The sequence below is a fragment of the Oncorhynchus kisutch genome, linkage group LG6 (assembly GCF_002021735.2).
Source record: "Oncorhynchus kisutch isolate 150728-3 linkage group LG6, Okis_V2, whole genome shotgun sequence".
Classification (NCBI taxonomy): domain Eukaryota; kingdom Metazoa; phylum Chordata; class Actinopteri; order Salmoniformes; family Salmonidae; genus Oncorhynchus; species Oncorhynchus kisutch.
The window spans coordinates 15881682-15903942 of record NC_034179.2 but is presented as its reverse complement, the minus strand read 5'-3'; the positions used below and the strand labels follow the sequence as shown (position 1 = coordinate 15903942).

The window sequence follows — 22261 nt, the reverse complement described above, 5'->3', positions numbered from 1 at the left end:
TACAGCCTCCTACTAGTAGGGTTTCAGTGGTAGGCCTATCTACACCGCCACCCCCATTTTTTACTAAATCGAGTGCACCTAATTTCCGAATTCGATTATGCTGAGCCGCGGGGTATTGGTCTATGGCCCGTGACGTGACCGAGCAAAAGCGGTGAGGGAGGAGCGACATTGTCAAATGGACAGTAATCTGCGCCACTCTGTCATGTTGTCAACATGGTACATTGTCCAGAAACATACAATATTTTCATACCATTTTCCATAGAATTTATGTTTCGATTTTTAAAATAGTTTTCTTTGGGAAGGCACTTTTGCATGTGAAAACACCGAATCCTGCTCATTACTTCACGTGCTAAATTACGTCACGTTTGTTTTGAGCCGATTTCTCCGTCGGGCAGAGTTGGGCACCAAGTTCACGCCCTGGAAGCAACCCGGTTTCGAACTCAATGGAGTCAACTTTCAGCCGGTGCAAAACACGCTTACAATGGCGTCCGGGCAAGATTCATCGAATCCCCTCAATGTTTAGAGGTTGGCTCCACCGGCCTTCGCTCTGATTGGAGAAGCTGTCTCTCCCAGACAGAGGGGGACCTTGAGTTACCGCAGACTGCCGAGTAAGCACGGAGCAGTCTGACTGTACACTACTGCAGATGTAATGGGGGGCCTGGCCCCGAGCCAACAGCAAGCTAGTTAGTTAAAGACGGTGGCAGTTGGGTCAACGCAGCCGTATATGGGGTTCTGTCCCCGCAAGACTGCTTGCCGTTTTTACGAGCTTCACGTATGCAACATTGTGCCAGTAAAATTGAAACTTCATCAGCGCCAGCTGGCCTCCCCACCGCTAGCTGGCTAGCGAACTAATGTGAATTACTTTAGTATAACTGGGCTTCAATCTGTAAGTACATTTAATTACAATGAGCTGTTCGATGTTACTTCTCGAATCTGGTTAGCCTGCTAGCCAATAGCAACATAATTGTGTGTTAGCAGACGTGTTTTATTTTTGCCGGTCCAGCTACGTTCGCTAGCTAGCTATGAGGTTAGCTAGCTAGCTCACTAACTAGCGAGCTGCCAAGCTGGCATGGCATTTTGGTGCGAGCCAACCCTAGCTAGCAGCTTCAGGCGTAGACTGAATGCAACCCCCTTTCTTTGTTTGAGAGGCTAGCAAAGACGGCAAGTACAATTTGCTTGAGGTAAACGCTAGATTATTGCTTGCAAACCAGCAAGTTTATGCAGCAGCATTGGTATTTTAATTTAATAGCTAGCTATATTTGTAATATTATATTACTTGACACATTACGATATTAACTGTAACAATCACAATGTAGCGAGGTGTTTTGCTGTTGAATGATACATTTGTAAAGCACCGGCAGGTGCTCATTCAGGGATTGCATGAATCTGTATTTAGACGGGGGCAGTTGGGTCAACGCAGCCGTGTATGGGGTTCTCTCCCCGCAAGGGTGCTTGCTGTTTTTACTAGCTACATCTTTTTTTAGTCAAAAAGATGAAGTCATTTTTGTCTGCCTACTGCACACGTGTATTTGATAATACGCTTTTACTGCATGGCGCATTATTGTGCATTGAGATGCCGTTTATTTAATGTATACTGACTGTCACTGAATGCTTGATGCTTCTTCAATTATGTCTGTAGTGATATACACACAAATGTTTTATCATGTTTATATATATATATATTTTTTTTATCTCGCAGTCCCACACTTGCCCTGATGCCAGACTGACTATGCAGTAGAAATGCGGCTCTTGCAGATAATCAAGGTAAAATTTGATGTCGCCCTGTTAAAATTCACAGATCTCAACCTAACCATAGATAGGATAATTAAAATCAACATATTGTCACATGTAGCTCTAGGCTATTGCTTTGACTTGTTACTATATTGTTTTATCATAATTTGCTCTATGTATTGTCTGTGTATTTAAGACTATAGGGGAACAGTATTGCTTTTGGCAATATAATCTGCATTTTAAACAATCCATAGCAAGTAATTATGATCCATGGCAAGTATCATATCCTAATCTAACCAATGATGGAAGGAACCTATAACCAAATCAGAACATCACACTAAACCATCACCAATCAGAATCTGTAAGGATACAAGCTTGCCTTCCCTTGTCCAATCAGAGTGATATACCGGTATTTATGACCCAATCACAGCTTTAGCTGGTACAGTATCATCACTACTGCTCAGCATTGAGCAGGCCTCTGACCAGTTATATAAGTCCATGGCTCCGATGCAGCAGCGCTGTCTATGCTAGCTCAAGGCTGCCTGTGGGTTCAGTGAGTTCGAGACAGCCTCAATGCAGTGGACTGCCGCTGGGGGAAAAATGTGACCTCGTTTGACTGGTGTTGCCTGGAGGCGCTGCAGTCTGGGAAGTGGAAAAGACAGTCTGTTTTAAACAGGTGGCCTTCCCTATGCCTCTACTTTACTGTACTGTAAATTTAACATGTGCATTTAAACTACTAAGTCATGTTAAACTACTAAGTTGCTGTAAGAAGGAAGGAGTTAGGAGGGCAGATTCTCTCCAGGAGTATTGAGTTCAAGTTATGTGAAAATTCTAGGAAGGGCTAGTTTGGTTGTTTTTACATTACATTTATCTCTGTCCTAGAAAATGATTTTCCAATGTTTGTGTGTCGTCCTGCATTCTAGTTCAATATTGCAAGAGCTGAGTTGAACTGTTTGGTCATAAAGATCCCCTTGAGTCTGCTTTGAGCATTTGGATTCAGAACATGGATTGCCCAGGAGTAGGCCTAACAGTTATAGTCTACTTTGTAATATGATGCTAGCTTAAGCAACAGTAAATGCGTTTTCTCAGATCCCTTATTGTCTTTTCTGTTTTCGTATTGGCTTGTCTCGTTGTGAGTTCTAGGGTAATGAATTGCAGCTAGGGATCACTGACTCACTGTTGTTCATGAATCAAATAGTTATATTTCATGCTTGTCTCTCTTGGTCTTAGGTACCAGTTTAACCCTCAGACTGAAATTAACAGGCTATGATGGCTCCCCTGAGGTAAGAACAGCCAAGTCTATTAATGAATGACAGTGCAGTACTACTGTATTATTTAATGGACTGTAAAGGTGTCATTATCTCATTCTAACAGCTGATACACATCCTGAGAAACCTGCTCTAGCCTAGGCTAAATTGTGGTTAAAAAGGTTTCCTAGTATTATGTTGTCGGACCCAAAATCTACGTATAGCTGAATTTACAGAAGATTCTTCAGGATGACGTAATTGCAAAGTCTTTTGGCAAGTCTCAACCTAGAGTATCCACACGAGCTGTCGTTGTCGATTATATTATCATGTCTAGAATTTTGAATTGACTTTTTCCTTTTTTTCACAGAGAAGACTGCAGGTCACTGTCGGTCGGACCAAAGGGGAGCACCAACAAAACAACTCACCGGTCCTTCCCTTCGCTCCTTCCTGGGAGAAACAAAACACTGTCATCATAAAGAAGAAATGGGAGAAAAAAAAATGTATTTTCATTTCTGATTTTTGTAATCATGTCTAACCTTTTTGGGGGGGAAGGGAAAGGGGGGGTATAGATGACATCATGATGACTCGGAAGTTTCATACCTTCTCTGTCTATTTTTGTGATTTATTAACACATTAGATAGATATACAGTAGCTTGTTAGGGACTCTAAGCCTTGATGATATGTTTGTTTTCAGGAAGGAGAGGAAAAGCCGAATGACACAAAGCAATGTAATAACAGTCTCCAACAGCAGAGACCTAGCCTGATCCCAGGTCTGTTTGTGCTGTCTTCCATGGCTTTGGTGACTGCCCAAACAGATCTGGGACCAGGCTTGCAGAGACCCACGTCTACGTTTACGAATTCTACAGGTGGTCCCTTGTGGGCTGAGTACAGTAACTGACAAGCAGCAGCATGTCATCCACTCTGCCACAGAACAAATCACAGTTTAAACAGCAGCATTATCCTCCTATTTATGTTTTAACACTCACTCAGTTCTCTGCACTGTTCACACGCTCAACTGCAGTATGTGATCGCTCCTTAACACAGTATTAAGCTAGGCCTAGACCTTTATCATTATCTCTACAAAACACACTACAACGTCTTGGAAGGGAGTGGTTGCACCTCGAAGCGGAACCATTCAAACGTTGGGTTCAAGATTGTACTTTTTAACAGTCCTAATTGCTCTGTTCTTCAGGTGATTCACACCCTTCAGCTCAAATTATTCTCTCATTCTCAAAACTCTTAATATTTACACACTCTACAGTATTTACTGAGGCTAAGAGTCCCCCCTTTTTCCATGTTAGCTAGTAAATGCTTGCTAGTGTGTTTTTGTATTTTAAATGTTTATGGTTTTAAGTAAGTTTGCTTTTTAAAAGTTTTAGAATGTTTGTTGCTAGTATAAAACCATGTGTAGACAGTTATGTACGCTGTGATGTAGCCTATAGAAGTAGCTATAGTAGAAATGCATTGTTCCCTTGTGGTAAGTGAGTGAGATGCTGCCACGGAACTGAGACACTGATGATTGGTGCTATTTTGGACTTTAATCTGCTCCTTGGAAAGGTAGCTGAGATGGGTTTTCTTGTTTTACTTTCACATTCTGAGTAAAGAAGGTGTTGGTTCTTTGTTGTCATGGTTGTTGTAACTTGGTCTGGATTGGCTTAGTTTTTCACTGTTTTCTGTGTGGCTTTCTCATTGGATTTAAGATTTGAGGAAATATAAACTTTTATCATGGTCAATGTTTTACTAAAGGAAAAGAGGATTCATGTGAGAAGATTTGAGGATATACCATGTTGATGGGAGCAATCACAAAACTGCAATTGTTAACACTAGTTACCCTTTAATACTAACATGTGCATTCAAAGGTATACAATGTCTCTAGTAGTACCCAGCACTGGTCACTTAGAAAATGTTAAGCTTAAGTGTGTTTTGATTGACAGACAATCTCGAAACGAAGAGTGCAGTTCTGCCCCTAGCATGTTTGTGTGTAACGGAGATCTAAGAGACTTTGCACACAAACGAGTGAGTTATGAATTTGTCACATGGAAACATATAGAAGACGCCACAGAATAACGCAATGTTAATGTCTATCTGCTTCAAGTTGATTAGAATAAGTAAACGGTTAAATGTAAAATGAAGGTTATTTTTTTTTGAAAAGTCATGCTTTTCAAAAATGGCACTTGAGAGAGCTTGATAGAGGTAAATGCTAAAAAGAATGAACACACTTGATGTGTTTTAAGGCCCAGCCTGTTTGGGTTTGGGTTCAGGGTTTCAACTTTTCCTCATCTCCTTCACCAGCTGGATATGACTTAATCCTATAGAGAGTCATGTGTAACTTAATGTTAGTTAATGTGAGACTGGAATCACATGATGCATATAATCTTGTTTAAAAAAATTAAATACAATTTTCCAAATCGTGCACATGTAGCAAAGTTAGAATAGAACAATCTTTTTAATTTATGTATTTTTTGAATGATTTTGTAAATGTATGTTGATGAGAAGCTTACTTTGTTATAAAACAGACAAACTAAAACCAAAAAGCTTTTTTTAGTTTTTAGCTATAGATTTAAAACATCAAAGTAATGTCACTATTTGCAGTAATGTCACTATTTGCAGTTTTGTCTTTGCTTCCCTGTTAATTTATTTTGTTAAAGATTCTAATATTAATATGATAATAACCAAGTTGAAAGCCCATGTTATTGTTTTGTCTTCCATTCTCCCCTGATTCTGGGGACCTTTTTGGACCAGCATGTTCTAGTGTTATTGATCGCTCTCTTCCTCATTGAGTTGATTTGTTACACATTTTTCCTCTTGCAGTTCTTTCCTTTCAGACTAGTTAATATGTAAGCTATTTTGTACATAGCAAAGTGAATAGCATATGCAGGATGTGCTGTAGTGTGTTGAGTCAGGTATTCAGTAATTACCACTGTATATGGTTGGAAAAAAACACGATATGCCAGCTTTGCAAAATTATTACAACGATGCACTTAACTTACAGTATCCCATGTATTTTTTTTGTTGGCAATTTTAAAAGTAGTGCAATAAATATGCAAGCTCGTAAATTTGTGTTTTTATTTGAATCTGTTGATGTTGCTGGAGTTTTTCCAGTGTTGTAGGAAACTTGTGCAATTGTGCTTTGTTCGAGAAATTGATCATGCCGCGCCATGGAATACGTTGTTGCAAAAAGTCAAGTCATTTTCAAGCAGTGGTTTATAGCCATCAGCAGACAACAGTTCTGACACAGCAATTCAGAGCAGATCTAAAGCATGATTGTTTTAACCTGTGGCGTCGAAGAGGATATTACTTACAACATAGTTGGATGAATCTTTCCCACCCCAAACCACTTATCTACTGACACAGGCAAACTAAGCTTTAGGACACATTTTAAGTGCAAAAACTGTTATCAGAGCAAACTTACCCAGAGATGATTGCTTTTCAGGGATGAATCAAGATACATTGGAGAATTGTGCATTGATATGATGGCAAAACGGTAATACACTCCCACACAAGGACATCAAATCCCTCTTTCATTCAATAGCGAGGTCAGTTTTACACATAGAAAGGCCTTATTAGCAGTTCTGTTAGATTCTGGGAAAGTTTTGGAGCATCACATGGAAAATACTGTCAAGAGGAAACGGAATGTGGCTAACGCTTGGCAAACAATTTCACACCCAAACTGCATGGATGTGAACTTAGGACTATAGCTAGATTTTGGGAAACTTTCTTCAATACCTCTTCTCCTTGTGTGTGCGAATGAGCGTGCACATGTGTGTGTGACTGGTGTGTACATTTTGTGGGCGTAGATGCTGTCTTCCACTGCAGGATTTGGGCTGTTGTGGTAAAGTTGGGTTCATGCATGCAAAGCCCATTATTCCCTGACATCTGGGTACAGGCAGGAGGGTCTGGTCAGATAGAGCAGAGCCACTGCTGAGTCCTCCCTTGTTCCCTGATGCTGTCTGTTTCTGTGACCAGCTCATTCTAATCTCATCAGCAGCTCCAGCTTTCAAACGCCTCTCTCTCTCCCTTCCTCCGGACCCCTCTCTCTTTTCCAAAACAATACCAAAGATTCCAAGTTGGAAAATGTTTTATTGTCTGCACTGCAGAAAGAAAAAGAAAAAAACACAGACACATAGGAAAGTTTGCATTCAATTTATCATCAGACAGTTGTGTTATAACGTTCAATGTAGTAATTACTGTGTCAGGGTGGTGCCTTCCAAGCCAGACTTTAAATCATACTCTGGTGGTGAAGGCTAAAGCACTGTGTTGTATACTTCAAGGCACTGTGTACTGTAGCATGGTAAGTTATGGTCCACTGGGAGTCTGGGACCAGCTCTTTCATAGAATAATTTTACCAGCCGGCTACCCCTGAGACCCAGGACATTTTAGCTTTTCTAAGGAAAACATCCATTCCAGACACGCGCTCACGCACACACAAATGCTGCAGTTTAGCGATTTCTGATATTATTGATGTTATTTTAGTGCACATTGCATAAGGGTCAACAGCAATTCAGGTACTGCATTTGAACAATGTGGATTCCAGTTATGCTCCCGTAGACTATGATGCTGTACACACACAGACACACACTTATGACATCCATTGCCTAACTTACCGTATAACATCAATGATACATGAGCTTTCAGCTTTTTCAGGCTTTCCGCAATGCATGAGTGTCTGTGGCAACACATGATCTTAATCACGTACTGTTATTTTAGAGTGAGAGGACAGGATCAGGAAATACCTCAGGAGCAGTCTGTCTCTGGGTTATAGTAGTAAAGGCCAAATTCAATATTTTACCTGTAAGGGTCCTAAAATGTTTAATCAAATTGTTAAATGATCCATAGTATGACCATCTTAAAACAATTCCGTATGTCTGACTGCAGAGAGATGCTTGGGAGAATGGTCAGGAGGACCAGCGTGTGTGTGTTTTCAGGGGAAGGGGGTGGATCTGATCTTCATCACCTAAGACTTCTCAAATTTCTCAAATTTTTGCTCAATCTTGCATGGTTTCTCAAACAGCTGTAACTGTAAATGCATTCATAAATCAGGTCCTTTCTTGAGTTGGGCTCTGGGATGTAACAACTGTTGAACATCTGAGCTTATGGTTGATTATGGGGGAAAGGGGTAGAGTGTGTAAGAGTATGTTTGTGTGTATGTATCCCACATCTTTTGCTAGGGGCAAGGATGTTAGGGACAATCTAGTAGGAATCACAATAATTGTTTGCTAAAATAATAATTGCTTAACAAAAATTTAATGTAATGCAATGGCAATCCTGGTTATAGGTAACAATCCTGGTTATAGGTAACAATAATTTGTATGAACTGCCAACATTATTACGCATATTAATTGTTAATGATGATGTTAATATATATATATTTGAATAGTTATATATAAAGCAAATTGAGGTGAGAGCATTGGAAATACTTTTAGAGATTGATCTGCTTCTGCTCTGTGGGTGGAACTGTGTTCTCTTTTTGAAGGATAGGTCCTGGCCTCTTGGGGGGCCTAGGGATCCGGGAGGACGGGGGTGGTCTGCCGGTCACTGGGATGACAACCCAACTTGGGATGGGGAGGGGCTTTAGCGGGTGGAATAGTGGAGAACAATTGGAGGGTTACTTAGTAGCAATGCAAATATCATGGTACAGCTATATGGACACTCAAACACATGGTTCTTTTTAATGGTAAATTTACAAGCATACAGTACCAGTAAAAAGTCTGGACACACCTACTCATTCCAATGTTTTTCTTTATTTGTTTTACTATTTTCTACATTGTAGAATAATAGTGGAGACATCAGAACTATGAAATAACACATATGGAATCATGTAGTAACCAAAAAAATTGTTAAACAAATATTTGAGATTCTTCAAAATAGCCACCTTTTGCACAGATGACAACTTTGCACACTCTTGACATTCTCAACCAGCTTCGTGTGGTAGTCACCTGGAATGCATTTCAATTAACAGGTGTGCCTTGTTATAAGTTAATTTGTGGAATTTCTTCCCTTAATGTGTTTGAGACAGTCAGTTCTGTTGTGACAAGGTAGGGGTTGTATACAGAAGATAGCCCTATTTGGTAAAATACCAAGTTCATATTATGGCAAGAACAGCTCAAATAATCAAAGAGAAATGACAGTCCATCATTACTTTAAGACATGAAGGTCAGTTAATGCGGGAAATGTCAAGAACTTTGTGCAGTCACAAAAACCATCAAGACCTATGATGAAACTGGCACTCATGAGGACCGCCACAGGAAAGGAAGACCCAGAGTTACCTCTACTGCAGAGGATAAGTTCATTAGAGTTACCAACCAGAATTGCAGCCCAAATTAATGCTTCAAGTGACAGACATCTCACAACATCAACTGTTCAGAGGAGACTGCATGGATCAGGCCTTCATGGTTGAATTGCTGCAAAGAAACCACTACTAAAGGACACCAATAAGAAGAGGAGACTTGCTTGGGCCAAGAAACACGAGCAATGGACATTAGACTGGTGGAAATCTGTCCTTTGGTCTGATGAGTCCAAATTTGAGATTTTTGGTTCCAACCCGTGTCTTTGTGAGACGCAGAGTAGGTGAACAGGATGATCTTCACATGTGTGGTTCCCACCGTGAAGCATGGAGGAGGTGTGGGGGTGCTTTGCTGGTGACACAGTCTGTGATTTATTTAGAATTCAAGGCACACTTAACCAGCATGGCTACCACAGCATTCTGCAGCGATACGCCATCCCATCTGGTTTGCGCTTGGGACTATCATTTGTTTTTCAACAGGACAATGACCCAACACACCTCCAGGCTGTGTTAGGGCTATTTGACCAAGAAGGAGAGTGATGGACTTGGCCTCCACAATCAAGAACCTTGAGATGAGATGGTTTGGGATGAGTTGGACAGCAGAGTGAAGGAAAAGCAGCCAACAAGTCCTCAGCTTATGTGGGAACTCCTTCAAGACTGTTGGAAATGCATTCCAGTTGAAGCTAGTTGAGAGAATGCCAAGAGTGTGCAAAGCTGTTGTCAGGGGTTCACCTTGGGGTCGTGATAGGGGCTGTATCAAATGTTTGATGTATTATAATAATTGATTATGCTTATGTTGTATTAATAGAAGGGGAGGAGTTATAAGACCCCTCTCTCCTTACATTTATAGGATCATAGACTACAGATGAACAATAAATATATTCATTATAAAGGTTTAATATGGTTCCACAGTCTTTTCTAGGTTCTCTGCCTCTTATGAAGAAACTGTCTGAGAAATGTGTGACTGTCATCAAATCAAATCAAATCAAATTTTATTTGTCACATACACATGGTTAGCAGATGTTAGTGCGAGTGTAGCGAAATGCTTGTGCTTCTAGTTCCGACAATGCAGTAATAACAAACAAGTAATCTAACTAACAATTCCCAAAAAACTACTGTCTTATACACAGTGTAAGGGGATAAGGAATATGTACATAAGGATATATGAATGAGTGATGGTACAAAGCAGCATAGGCAAGATACAGTAGATGATATTGAGTACAGTATAACATATGAGATGAGTATGTAAACAAAGTGGCATAGTTAAAGTGGCTAGTGATACATGTATTACATAAGGATGCAGTCGATGATATAGAGTACAGTATATACATATGCATATGAGATGAATAATGTAGGGTAAGTAACATTATATAAGGTAGCATTGTTTAAAGTGGCTAGTGATATATTTACATAATTTCCCATCAATTCCCATTATTAAAGTGGCTAGAGTTGAGTCAGTGTCATTGACAGTGTGTTGGCAGCAGCCACTCAATGTTAGTGGTGGCTGTTTAACAGTCTGATGGCCTTGAGATAGAAGCTGTTTTTCAGTCTCTCGGTCCCAGCTTTGATGCACCTGTACTGACCTCGCCTTCTGGATGACAGCGGGGTGAACAGGCAGTGGCTCGGGTGGTTGATGTCCTTGATGATCTTTATGGCCTTCCTGTAGCATCGGGTGGTGTAGGTGTCCTGGAGGGCAGGTAGTTTGCCCCCGGTGATGCGTTGTGCAGACCTCACTACCCTCTGGATAGCCTTACGGTTGAGGGCGGTGCAGTTGCCATACCAGGCGGTGATACACCCCGCCAGGATGCTCTCGATTGTGCATCTGTAGAAGTTTGTGAGTGCTTTTGGTGACAAGCCGAATTTCTTCAGCCTCCTGAGGTTGAAGAGGCGCTGCTGCGCCTTCTTCACGATGCTGTCTGTGTGAGTGGACCAATTCAGTTTGTCTGTGATGTGTATGCCAAGGAACTTAAAACTTGCTACCCTCTCCACTACTGTTCCATCGATGTGGATAGGGGGGTGTTCCCTCTGCTGTTTCCTGAAGTCCACAATCATCTCCTTAGTTTTGTTGACGTTGAGTGTGAGGTTATTTTCCTGACACCACACTCCGAGGGCCCTCACCTCCTCCCTGTAGGCCGTCTCGTCGTTGTTGGTAATCAAGCCTACCACTGTTGTGTCGTCCGCAAACTTGATGATTGAGTTGGAGGCGTGCGTGGCCACGCAGTCGTGGGTAAACAGGGAGTACAGGAGAGGGCTCAGAACGCACCCTTGTGGGGCCCCAGTGTTGAGGATCAGAGGGGTGGAGATGTTGTTGCCTACCCTCACCACCTGGGGGCGGCCCGTCAGGAAGTCCAGTACCCAGTTGCACAGGGCGGGGTCGAGACCCAGGGTCTCGAGCTTGATGACGATCTTGGAGGGTACTATGGTGTTGAATGCCGAGCTGTAGTCGATGAACAGCATTCTCACATAGGTATTCCTCTTGTCCAGATGGGTTAGGGCAGTGTGCAGTGTGGTTGAGATTGCATCGTCTGTGGACCTATTTGGGCGGTAAGCAAATTGGAGTGGGTCTAGGGTGTCAGGTAGGGTGGAGGTGATATGGTCCTTGACTAGTCTCTCAAAGCACTTCATGATGACGGATGTGAGTGCTACGGGGCGGTAGTCGTTTAGCTCAGTTACCTTAGCTTTCTTGGGAACAGGAACAATGGTGGCCCTCTTGAAGCATGTGGGAACAGCAGACTGGTATAGGGATTGATTGAATATGTCCGTAAACACACCGGCCAGCTGGTCTGCGCATGCTCTGAGGGCGCGGCTGGGGATGCGTTTAAATGTCTTACTCACCTCGGCTGCAGTGAAGGAGAGACCGCATGTTTTCGTTGCAGGCCGTGTCAGTGGCACAGTATTGTCCTCAAAGCGGGCAAAAAAGTTATTTAGTCTGCCTGGGAGCAAGACATCCTGGTCCGTGACTGGGCTGGATTTCTTCCTGTAGTCCGTGATTGACTGTAGACCCTGCCACATGCCTCTTGTGTCTGAGCCGTTGAATTGAGATTCTACTTTGTCTCTGTACTGGCGCTTAGCTTGTTTGATAGCCTTGCGGAGGGAATAGCTGCACTGTTTGTATTCGGTCATGTTACCAGACACCTTGCCCTGATTAAAAGCAGTGGTTCGCGCTTTCAGTTTCACACGAATGCTGCCATCAATCCACGGTTTCTGGTTAGGGAATGTTTTAATCGTTGCTATGGGAACGACATCTTCAACGCACGTTCTAATGAACTCGCACACCGAATCAGCGTATTCGTCAATGTTGTTATCTGACGCAATACGAAACATCTCCCAGTCCACGTGATGGAAGCAGTCTTGGAGTGTGGAGTCAGCTTGGTCGGACCAGCGTTGGACAGACCTCAGCGTGGGAGCCTCTTGTTTTAGTTTCTGTCTGTAGGCAGGGATCAACAAAATGGAGTCGTGGTCAGCTTTTCCGAAAGGGGGGCGGGGCAGGGCCTTATATGCGTCGCGGAAGTTAGAGTAACAATGATCCAAGGTCTTTCCACCCCTGGTTGTGCAATCGATATGCTGATAAAATTTAGGGAGTCTTGTTTTCAGATTAGCCTTGTTAAAATCCCCAGCTACAATGAATGCAGCCTCCGGATAAATTGTTTCCAGTTTGCAGAGAGTTAAATAAAGTTCGTTCAGAGCCATGTGAAGACAGAACTCTGCAGGGAGTGTAAGAGATAAGAGACTAGTCAGACATTCCACTATAAATCAACTTGGGGAGTGGACATTTACTGGTAAGCTTTTAGATAACACAAAAACTCTTGTTTATATAGCTGTGTAGGCATGGTTTTGGTCTCGTGAGTAGAAGGTAATGATGTAGGTAGTGACATCACTAGATATATGGCTGTAGGAATAAGAAAACAACTCGGACCCTTTTCTATTTTGCAGAACTTACTTGGAAACATGCGTGCTATGTTCCTGTTGTCAACTTCTGTCTGCAATTGCATTAATAAATGAGTGATTGATTTACTTAAAGATATTGTCTGAATGCTAATTTCACCAATGATTGACAAGGAACAAGGAACAAACCCCAACACTGTCATTAAGGCAAAGGGTGGCTACTTTGGAGAATCTCAAATATAAAATGTATTTTGATTTGTTTAACACTTTTTTGGTTACGACATGATTCCATGTGTTATTTCATGGTTTTGATGTCTTCACTATTATTCTACAATGTAGAAAATTGTAAAAAATAAAGATAAAACCTTGAGTAGGTGTGTCCAAATGAGTAGGTGTGTCCAAACGTTTGACTGGTACTGTATATACATATATATTTGCAAAATAGCATACGGGTGATTGGAAGCTACAATCTATCTGCAATATTAAAGCTGATCTACCCCTCCCCCAAAAATAAGCCCAAAAATAAATAACAATTCCATATGTCAGCTTAGAAGCCCCCTCCCCCCAACAGCTTAGACTTTTAATAATTAAATCCCTATTTCAATTTCTCAGAGAACAAGTTGAGAGATGGAGCATTACGAGTGTGGAGCATTTGGCTCGGATGGTTGACTGTATTACACTCTTGAGGAGTGGCATAAGATGACATCAGAAGTTACCTCTTTGTTAGGCAAGTTGTGTCTGGCTGTCTTATTTACTGGATTCATTTCCATTGGCCTGCAGCAGACATGCCCCAGTAGGAACAGATGTCTGTGCACTGACTACACAACAACCTCGGTGCTAGAGGTTTGTCTGTAGCAGAAGATTTCCACAAAGGGGACACTGTCCTCCCATGACAGTCTCTGGATCTGTTTAGGCATCAGACATGGAACAGGCCCTGAGGTCATGCAGATTTGATTGATGTAGTGGAGGGGAGGCAGGGTAGCCTAGTGGTTAGAGCATTGGACTAATAACCTGGATAACACAGCTGTTGCAAGTTCAAATCCCCGAGCTGACAAGGTACCAATCTGTCGTTCTGCCACTGTTCCCAGGCCGTCATTGAAAATAAGAATTTGTTCTTAACTGACTTGCCTAGTTAAATAAAACTAAAGGTAGCAATATCCCACTAGCAAGTACAGCTACTGTACTATACATCCCATCAAAATCTGGTATTTAAACTTCATGGGTAGTTTGCACTTTTTTGTCATAGCTATTTAGTACTGGTACTGTACTTCATTCAAATCTGATATGTATATGGGGACTTTCCATAGAAACTGCCTTAATACTGATACATCCTTGAGTCCCAGCTGTTTAATCAGGATAACACAGATGTCTTCACATTCACTGGATAAATAGGTCTGTCATAAACCAGGAAGGAATAGGAGGATGTTACAGTTTCCTGTTTACATCAAGTTGAGTGCTTCTGGGTGCTGGCTCTTGTCCTCCAGGAAAACAGGATGTTTAGAGGGCATAAGACATGGATAGGCCCATTATTATAATGTAGTCCCTACAGGACTCAATTGGTTGGTTGAAGAACTTCAGTCTGCTACAATGGAGTGCTTCAGTATGCTAAGAAGAAGATGAAATTAGTACACTATTTCTCTGTGTTTACATTATTGTATACAATTAAATATGTCTCTTGCAAATAAACATAAACCCTCTCACCTAATCCATGAAACATTCCAAAGTACAGGCGTACTCCGTTCATGCTTTGCACAGTATAATCTTCTAACACTGGGCCCTGCTCATATCCTTTCTTTGAAAGAGGTGAATGAGTGCATTTGGCACAGCCTGCTGGTATGCTGCCATAACACATTAAAATCGTGACTAGCTCCGGTGCAGATATGAGGAGATAAACTGAGTCAGAGGAATGGGGAGGCAGGCTATATCAGATCAGTGGAAATGTATGTAAACAGTGAGAGAAAGTCATACCATAGGCTACATCTCAGACCATAGAAGGAGGAAAGGCAGGAAATGTATGGATGGAAGAATTCTGGCAGAATAGTTGTATTGTTTCTACACTGAGTGTACAGAACACTAGGAACACCTGCTTTCTCCATGACAGACTGACCAGGTGAATCCAGGTTAAAGCTGTGATCACTTATTGATGTCACTTGTTAAATCTACTTCAATCAGTGTAGATGAAGGGGAAGAGACAGGTTAAAGAAGGATTTTTAAGCCTTGATAGTAGGTGCCAGGCGCACCGGTTTCAGTGTGTCAAGAAGTGCAAAAAGGCTGGGTTTTTCACACAACGGTTTTCCGTGTGTTTCAAGAATGGTCCACCACCCAAAGAATATCCAGCCAACTTGACACAACTGTGGGATGTTTTGGAGTCAGCATGGGCCAGAATCCCTGTGGAATGCTTTCGACACCTTGTAGTGTCCATGCCTCGACGAATTGAGGCTGTTCTGAGGGCTAAGGGGGTTGCAACTCAATAGTAGGAAGGTGTTCCCAATGTTTTGTATACTCAGTGTATATCATATTTTATATTTGTGTGACTGTTCTTGTCCATCAGTGTTTTGTTACTTGTTGTGTTTTATGTTTTTGTGTGGACCCCAGAAAGAATAGTTGCTGCTTCTGCTAAAGTTAATGGGGATCCGAATAAACCAATAATCATATCAGGCTTTCTAGGACAAAGTCTGAGTCCTTCAGTTGAGTTGAAGACAGGACACAACCTGAGATCAACTGCCTTACCATTCATCATGCAGTAGTCAACACACACTCAGTGCCAACTCAAATGGCTGAGCAGTTTGCTTGCTATAACAGTGAGTCATCGTTGTTGCTGTTGGGATACTTCACATGGGTGTATATAGAATTCATTATTGGCCATCCTAAAATATGTTCCTAATAGTTACCACTTTCATTTCTCCATTCACCCACTAAAAAGTTGCATACATGGATTTTACAAGGATTGTAGATTAGATTAGGGACTGTTGAGTTTCTAAATCCAACGTTAGTAGTTTAGTTGGTGTTCCTGTAATATATTGTAGCAGCTGCTGAACTATTTCTTCCATTTCTGACTTTGTCTTATCATTTCAGCAAGGCAGAGTGAGTCATCCCAGACACCACCACCATTACATAGACATTACATTTTGTCTTGGTTTTGTTCATCAGTGCTTCCACACTGATTCTCCAAAAAGAACAGGATCAAATAAGTAAGAATTTCATGATTTTAGACCAAATAAAAACCCTGAATAAATTAAATCCATTGGTATGTTATTACACATAGTCATCTTGTCCTTGAGCTTTACACTCTTCAGGTTACTGGTGTACAGTGCAGCCAGCCAGTGTCCTCTTCTCTTACAACAAGCAACCATTAGAGAGCAAACCCTGGCCATCTGACTCCACTTGGTGGTGACAAGTGTTACTACAGAAACAATATATAATCAATATCATGAAACACACTAAACACCGACAACATTTTAGACATATTGAATGTATTTATTGACAAGGATGAATTTCCAGTTCAACTACTGTACAGTGTGGGCTACTCATTATTGTAATTGATGATAAATCCCCCCCCCCGAAATATTCAGTATTAATGTGCAAAAAAATGTTGGGGTCCAGCAGCAAAGTTTCCTACAGTACAGAAGTTCTTACAGTAAACACACCTGACAATACAGTAACATAATAACCCAGTCTGCGTCACAAATGACACTCTATCCCCAGTGTAATACTTTTTACCAGGGTCCATAAGGGTCTGTTTAAAAGTAGTGCACGATGCAGGGAATAGGGTGCCATTTCAGATGCAAACTTCATGTCCTCATGGGAGCTCAACATGAATGAGTGAAACACTATGTTTTAATACTGCATATTGTATAATAATAACGCAAGTCAAATCAATTTGGAGGCAAATGCATAGTAAAACATGATTGATGTAAGACTGTGCAGTGATCGCTACACAATCCGGTCTCATCCGGATTACAACAACTGAGTACAATTATACAGTATATCTCGCCCACTCACAAGTACTGTGGGCCCAGATCTGTTTGTGCTGTATAGCCTATGGTTGTTGTGGAGTTGGTTATACAGAACAAATATATCTGGGACCAGGCTTACACAAAAGCGCCTTAAAGCTTAAATGCTCTCTAAAATGAAGACACTGTACAGGATTACTGGTGTCGGTGTGGTCAAAAGACAGCAGAGTACACTGGCACAAACACTTTGAAAAGTGTCCTTTCTGTCCTCTTAAAGGGGTTTCCATGCATTATCTAACACATACTGTACATACACAGAGCAGTACTCCAAGGTGGGGTTGGTTACTGGTGTTGAGCACAACCAGTGTACTCCACACAGCCATCGCTGTTGTATTTCACAAGTTCATGTTTCTTTCCAGAAATCAGGCTTTTCTTTACATGTTTTCTGTTGGTGAGAGATTGTGGCATTGTTTCTGCGGTGGTGGTTGCGTTTCTGTCAGGTCACGTCTCGACCTTGGTTCGGGGAGTATGGACCGTCTTCACCACCTTGGCGTTGCTCCTCACGTCATGCTCTATGATCTCTGACAGCAGCGTGTCTTTAGAGCCTTGCTTCTTCTGGAAAACAATACATTGTTTGAATATCAATGCAGGGAGATGAATTCACCAGAGTTTGTGGTAATAAAAGCTGGTATTGTATTTAATACGTGTAGCACTGCCATTCAAATGAAATAATCACCCTGCTATGCGCTCGCAAAGTATCACTTTTATTCATCGAGAACATTTCTGCCTCACAGCCTTTGTCACAGCTTGTACGTGTGGCATTGACCAATAAGCGGCAGGAAAAAGGTTTGTGACTGACCTGAGAGGGGGTGGAGCTGGAACCTGGGATGTCTGCTGTGCGTGTCACAGGTAAGGGGGGAACAAGGTCTGTCCGGGTGCTGGGGAGAGGGTAGAGATGTGTTAGATGTTGGAAGACAAACGCAGGGTTACACTTTAATCATACTATACTATTTATGAAGCACACAGTCACTTCCATTATCATGTCTCAAGGTGCTGAACAATACAGGAACAAACCATCAGCATCAAGCAACCGTACAATAACTAGACTAGAGCCGGGATTGAATTTGACAGACGTTGCAGCGCCCTTGGCATTTAAAGGTAATATGTGATTGGGCAGACATTTGCTGAGTTTACCGTGAATGTGATCTCTGCGAACGTCAGGATCACTGTCTTTACACATCTACAACGCGCCTCAGATTGTATTCCATTTAAATGTGAAGATCTGGCCTGAGACCAGTTTAGACTCACTTGACCTCAGAGAGCACGGACCTCTCCCCTTCGGAACACTGGGAGCGTCGGTACTGATGGAAACTCCGGGGGGAATGAGAGTGCCGGATTTTGATTGGGTCTCCTTGGGTTCTGGAAAGAATGATGAACATAGAATCCTTCACTTTATCTCATGTGTAGGAGAGTAGGCCTACCTCTCATTTAGCCCAGTGGGATATAAGCCCACGCCATACTGAATTCATCAGCTTCTATCTCAGAGCCGGTGAGATAGAATTAAATAGAGCATAATGTATCTCTACAGGGAGCAGTATGAAAAGGCCAGACTCAATCATTAAAGATGTGAGGGAAACACTGCAGTCTGGTGGGGAATCTGTTATCTTCTTATCCAAGTGCAGATCATCAGACCCTATGTGCTGACTGAGCATGCTCCATTCATTATAGACCTGTCTGATTATCATATAGACCTGTACGATTCTCATATTGACCTGTCTGATTGTCATAATATCATACCTGTCTGATTATCATATTATCATACCTGTCTGGTTATCATATTATCATACCAACAGTTGAAGTCAGTAGTTTACATACACATTAAAACTCATTTTTCAACCAATCCACAAATTTCTTGTTAACAAACTATAGCTTTGGCAAGTCCTTTAGGACATGTACTTTGTGCATGACACAAGTAATTTCTCCAACAATTGTTTACAGACAGATTACTTCACTTATAATTCACTGTATCACAATTCCAGTGGGTCAGAAGTTTGCATACACTAAGACTGTGCCTTTAAACAGCTTGGAAAATTCCAGAAAATTATGTCATGGCTTTAGATGCTTCTGATAGGCTAATTGACATCATTTGAGTCAATTGGAGGTGTACCTGTGGATGTATTTCAAGGCCTACCTTCAAACTCAGTGCCTCTTTGCTTGACATCATGGGAAAATCTGAAGAAATCAGCCAAGACTTAAGAAAAACATTTGTAGACCTCCACAAGTCTGCTTCATCCTTGGGAGCAATTTCCAAACGCCTGAAGGTACCTAGTTCATCTGTACAATCAATAATACCAAAGTATAAACACCATGGGACCACGCAACCGTCATATCGCTCAGGAAGGAGACGCGTTCTGTCTCCTAGAGATGAACGCACTTTGGTGCGAAAAGTGCAAATCAATCCCAGAACAACAGCAAAGGACCTTGTGAAGATGCTGGAGGAAACAGGTACAAAAGTATCTATATCCACAGTAAAACTAGTCCTATATAGACATAACCTGAAAGGCCGCTCAGCAAGGAAGAAGCCACTGCTCCAAAACTGCCATAAAAAAAGCCAGACTACAGTTTGCAACTGCACATGGGGACAAAGATCACACTTTTTGGAGAAATGTCCTCTGGTCTGATGAAACAAAAATACAACTGTTTGGCCCTAATGACCATTGTCATGTTTGGAGAAAAAAGGGGGAGGCTTGCAAGCTGAAGAACACCATCCCAACTGTGAAGCACAGGGGTGGCAGCATCATGTTGTGGGGGTGGTTTTCTGCAGGAGGGACTGGTGCACTTCACAAAATAGATGGCATCATGAGGATGGAAAATTATGTGGATATATTGAAGCAACATCTCAAGACATCAGTCAGGAAGTTAAAGCTTGGTAGCATATGGGTCTTCCAAATGAACAATGACACCAAGTATACTTCCAAAGTTGTGGCAATATGGCTTTAGGACAACAAAGTCAAGGTATTGGAGTGACCATCACAAAGCCCTGACCTCAATCCTATGGAAAATCTGTGTGCAGAACTGAAAAAGCACATGTGAGCAAGGAGGCCTACAAACCTGACTCAGTTACACCAGCTCTGTCAGGAGGAATGGGCCAAAATTCACCCAACTTATTGTGGGAAGCTTGTAGAAAGCTACCCGAAACGTTTGACCCAAGTTAAACAATTTAAAGGCAATGCTACCAAATACTAATTGAGTGTATGTAAACTTCTGACCCACTGGGAATGTGATGAAATAAATAAAAGCTGAAATAAATCCCTCTCTACTATTATTCTGACATTTCACATTCTTAAAATAAAGTGGTGATCCTAAATGACCTAAGACAGGGAAGTTTTACTAGGATTAAATATCATGAATTGTGAAAAACTGAGTTTAAATGTATTTGGCTAAGGTGTATGGAAACTTCCGACTTCAACTGTATCTGATTATCACATTATCATACCTGTCTGATTATCATATAATCATTGTCTGATTGTCATATAGACCTGTCTGATTATCATATTGACCTGTCTGATTACCATTATATATACCTGTCTGATTATTATATAGTCCTGTTTGATTATCATATCATACTTGTCTGATTATGATATTATCTTAACTGTCAGATTATCATATTGACCTGTCTGATTATCATATCGACAAGTTTTCATCTTAAAAAATGTAGACTATCTAATCTATCTAACTCACTCCACTTTCTTGTAGGGGATCTCCTTCAGCTGATCCTCTGTTAGATCAGGAGCAGGGTCCACCAGCTCCTTCCTGTAGGAACACAACCACCAGGGTATGTTACCATTCATGTTACCATTCACTGGAGAAAAGGCTGTGCACACTTTTTCAAAAACGTCTGAAGGCTGTGTTAGTGCATACTGTTCAATAGTATATTCTCTTTATGAATAGTTATCAACTATTAGTCATGGTTAGTCAAGTCATTATAGTGCTACACCTTTAACTTTTCATAACACAGGAAAAAAGGCCTATTGGTCATACTTTATTTGGATAGTCCATCTGTAGGTCACACTATCAACTACCTATCTGTTGATAAGCAACCAGTATTAACCATATTACATCTACATAAAATACCTGGAAGTCTGGAACATACAGTCCAACCATGGAGCGGTTGAGAACTTCAAGTTCCTCGGTGTCCACAACACTAAGGATTGAAAATGGTCCACAGAGACACATGCACAGTCCTGAAGAAGGCCCGACAGCGCCTCTTCCCCCTCAGGAGGTTAAAAAGGTTTGGCATGTGCCCTCAAATCCTCCAAAAGTTCAACAGCTATACCAGTTAGAACATCTTGGTGAAGACAGCCCAGTACATCACTGGGGCCGAGCTCCCTGCCACCCAGGACCTCTATATCAGGCGGTTTGAAAGGAAAGCCCGGGAAGAAAAAAAATCATAGACTACTCTCTCCTCTTCCGCACGTCAGCCGGTACCAGTGCATCAAGTCTGACACCAACAGGCTCCTGAACAGCTTCTATCTCCAAACCATAACACTGATAAATAGCTAACTAAATAGCTAACTAAATGGCTACACGGATTATCTGATTATTGTCTCTATGCGGACTATTTTCGCTATGCACATTCACGCACACTGACACGCCAACACACACACTCACAGGGCCATACACACTCACGCACACTGACACGCCAACACACACACACACACACACACACACACACACACACGGAAAGTATTTTGACGACTTGACCTTCCACACATTTCGTTAGGTTACAGCCTTATTCTAAAACTGATTAAAAATGTGTTTTTTTCCTCATCAATCTACACACAATACCTCATAATGACAAAGCAAAAACAGGTATTTAGAAATGTTTGAAAAAAATGAAATATCACATTTACATAAGTATTCAGACCCTTTACTCAGTACTTTGTTGAAGCACCTTTGGCAGACACCCTCGAGTCTTCTTGGGTATGACGCTACAAGCTTGGCACACCTGTATTGGGGAGTTTCTCCCATTCTTCTCTGAAGAGCCTCTCAAGCTCTGTCAGGTTTGGACGGGGAGCGTCGCTGCACAGCTATTTTCAGGTCTCTCCAGATGTTTGATCAAGTCCGAGCTCTGGCTGGACCACTCGAGGACATTAAGAGTC

The 22261-nt window shown here is 41.7% G+C and overlaps 1 protein-coding gene and 1 long non-coding RNA gene across 3 annotated transcripts in view; one reads left to right on the top strand and one right to left on the bottom strand.

The window, feature by feature from the left end:
* The first annotated feature begins 384 nt into the window (after window positions 1-384).
* Window positions 385-6034, top strand: LOC109892387 (uncharacterized). The gene is made up of 4 exons (XR_002255615.2): window positions 385-886; window positions 1700-1764; window positions 2962-3014; window positions 3346-6034. It is a non-coding gene; the product is annotated as an uncharacterized LOC109892387 (long non-coding RNA).
* Window positions 6035-16598: 10564 nt separating this feature from the next.
* The window catches only part of LOC109893636 (band 4.1-like protein 4), an 89963-nt gene continuing 84300 nt past the window's right edge, over window positions 16599-22261 (bottom strand). For both annotated transcript variants that reach the window (XM_031826275.1, XM_031826274.1), the window contains 4 exons: window positions 20841-20912; window positions 18408-18518; window positions 17959-18037; window positions 16599-17714 (listed from right to left, as the gene is read on the bottom strand). In XM_031826275.1, the coding sequence (XP_031682135.1) occupies window positions 17601-17714; window positions 17959-18037; window positions 18408-18518; window positions 20841-20912 (376 nt within the window). In that variant the 3' untranslated portion in view covers window positions 16599-17600. The remainder of the gene's footprint in view (window positions 17715-17958; window positions 18038-18407; window positions 18519-20840; window positions 20913-22261) is intronic.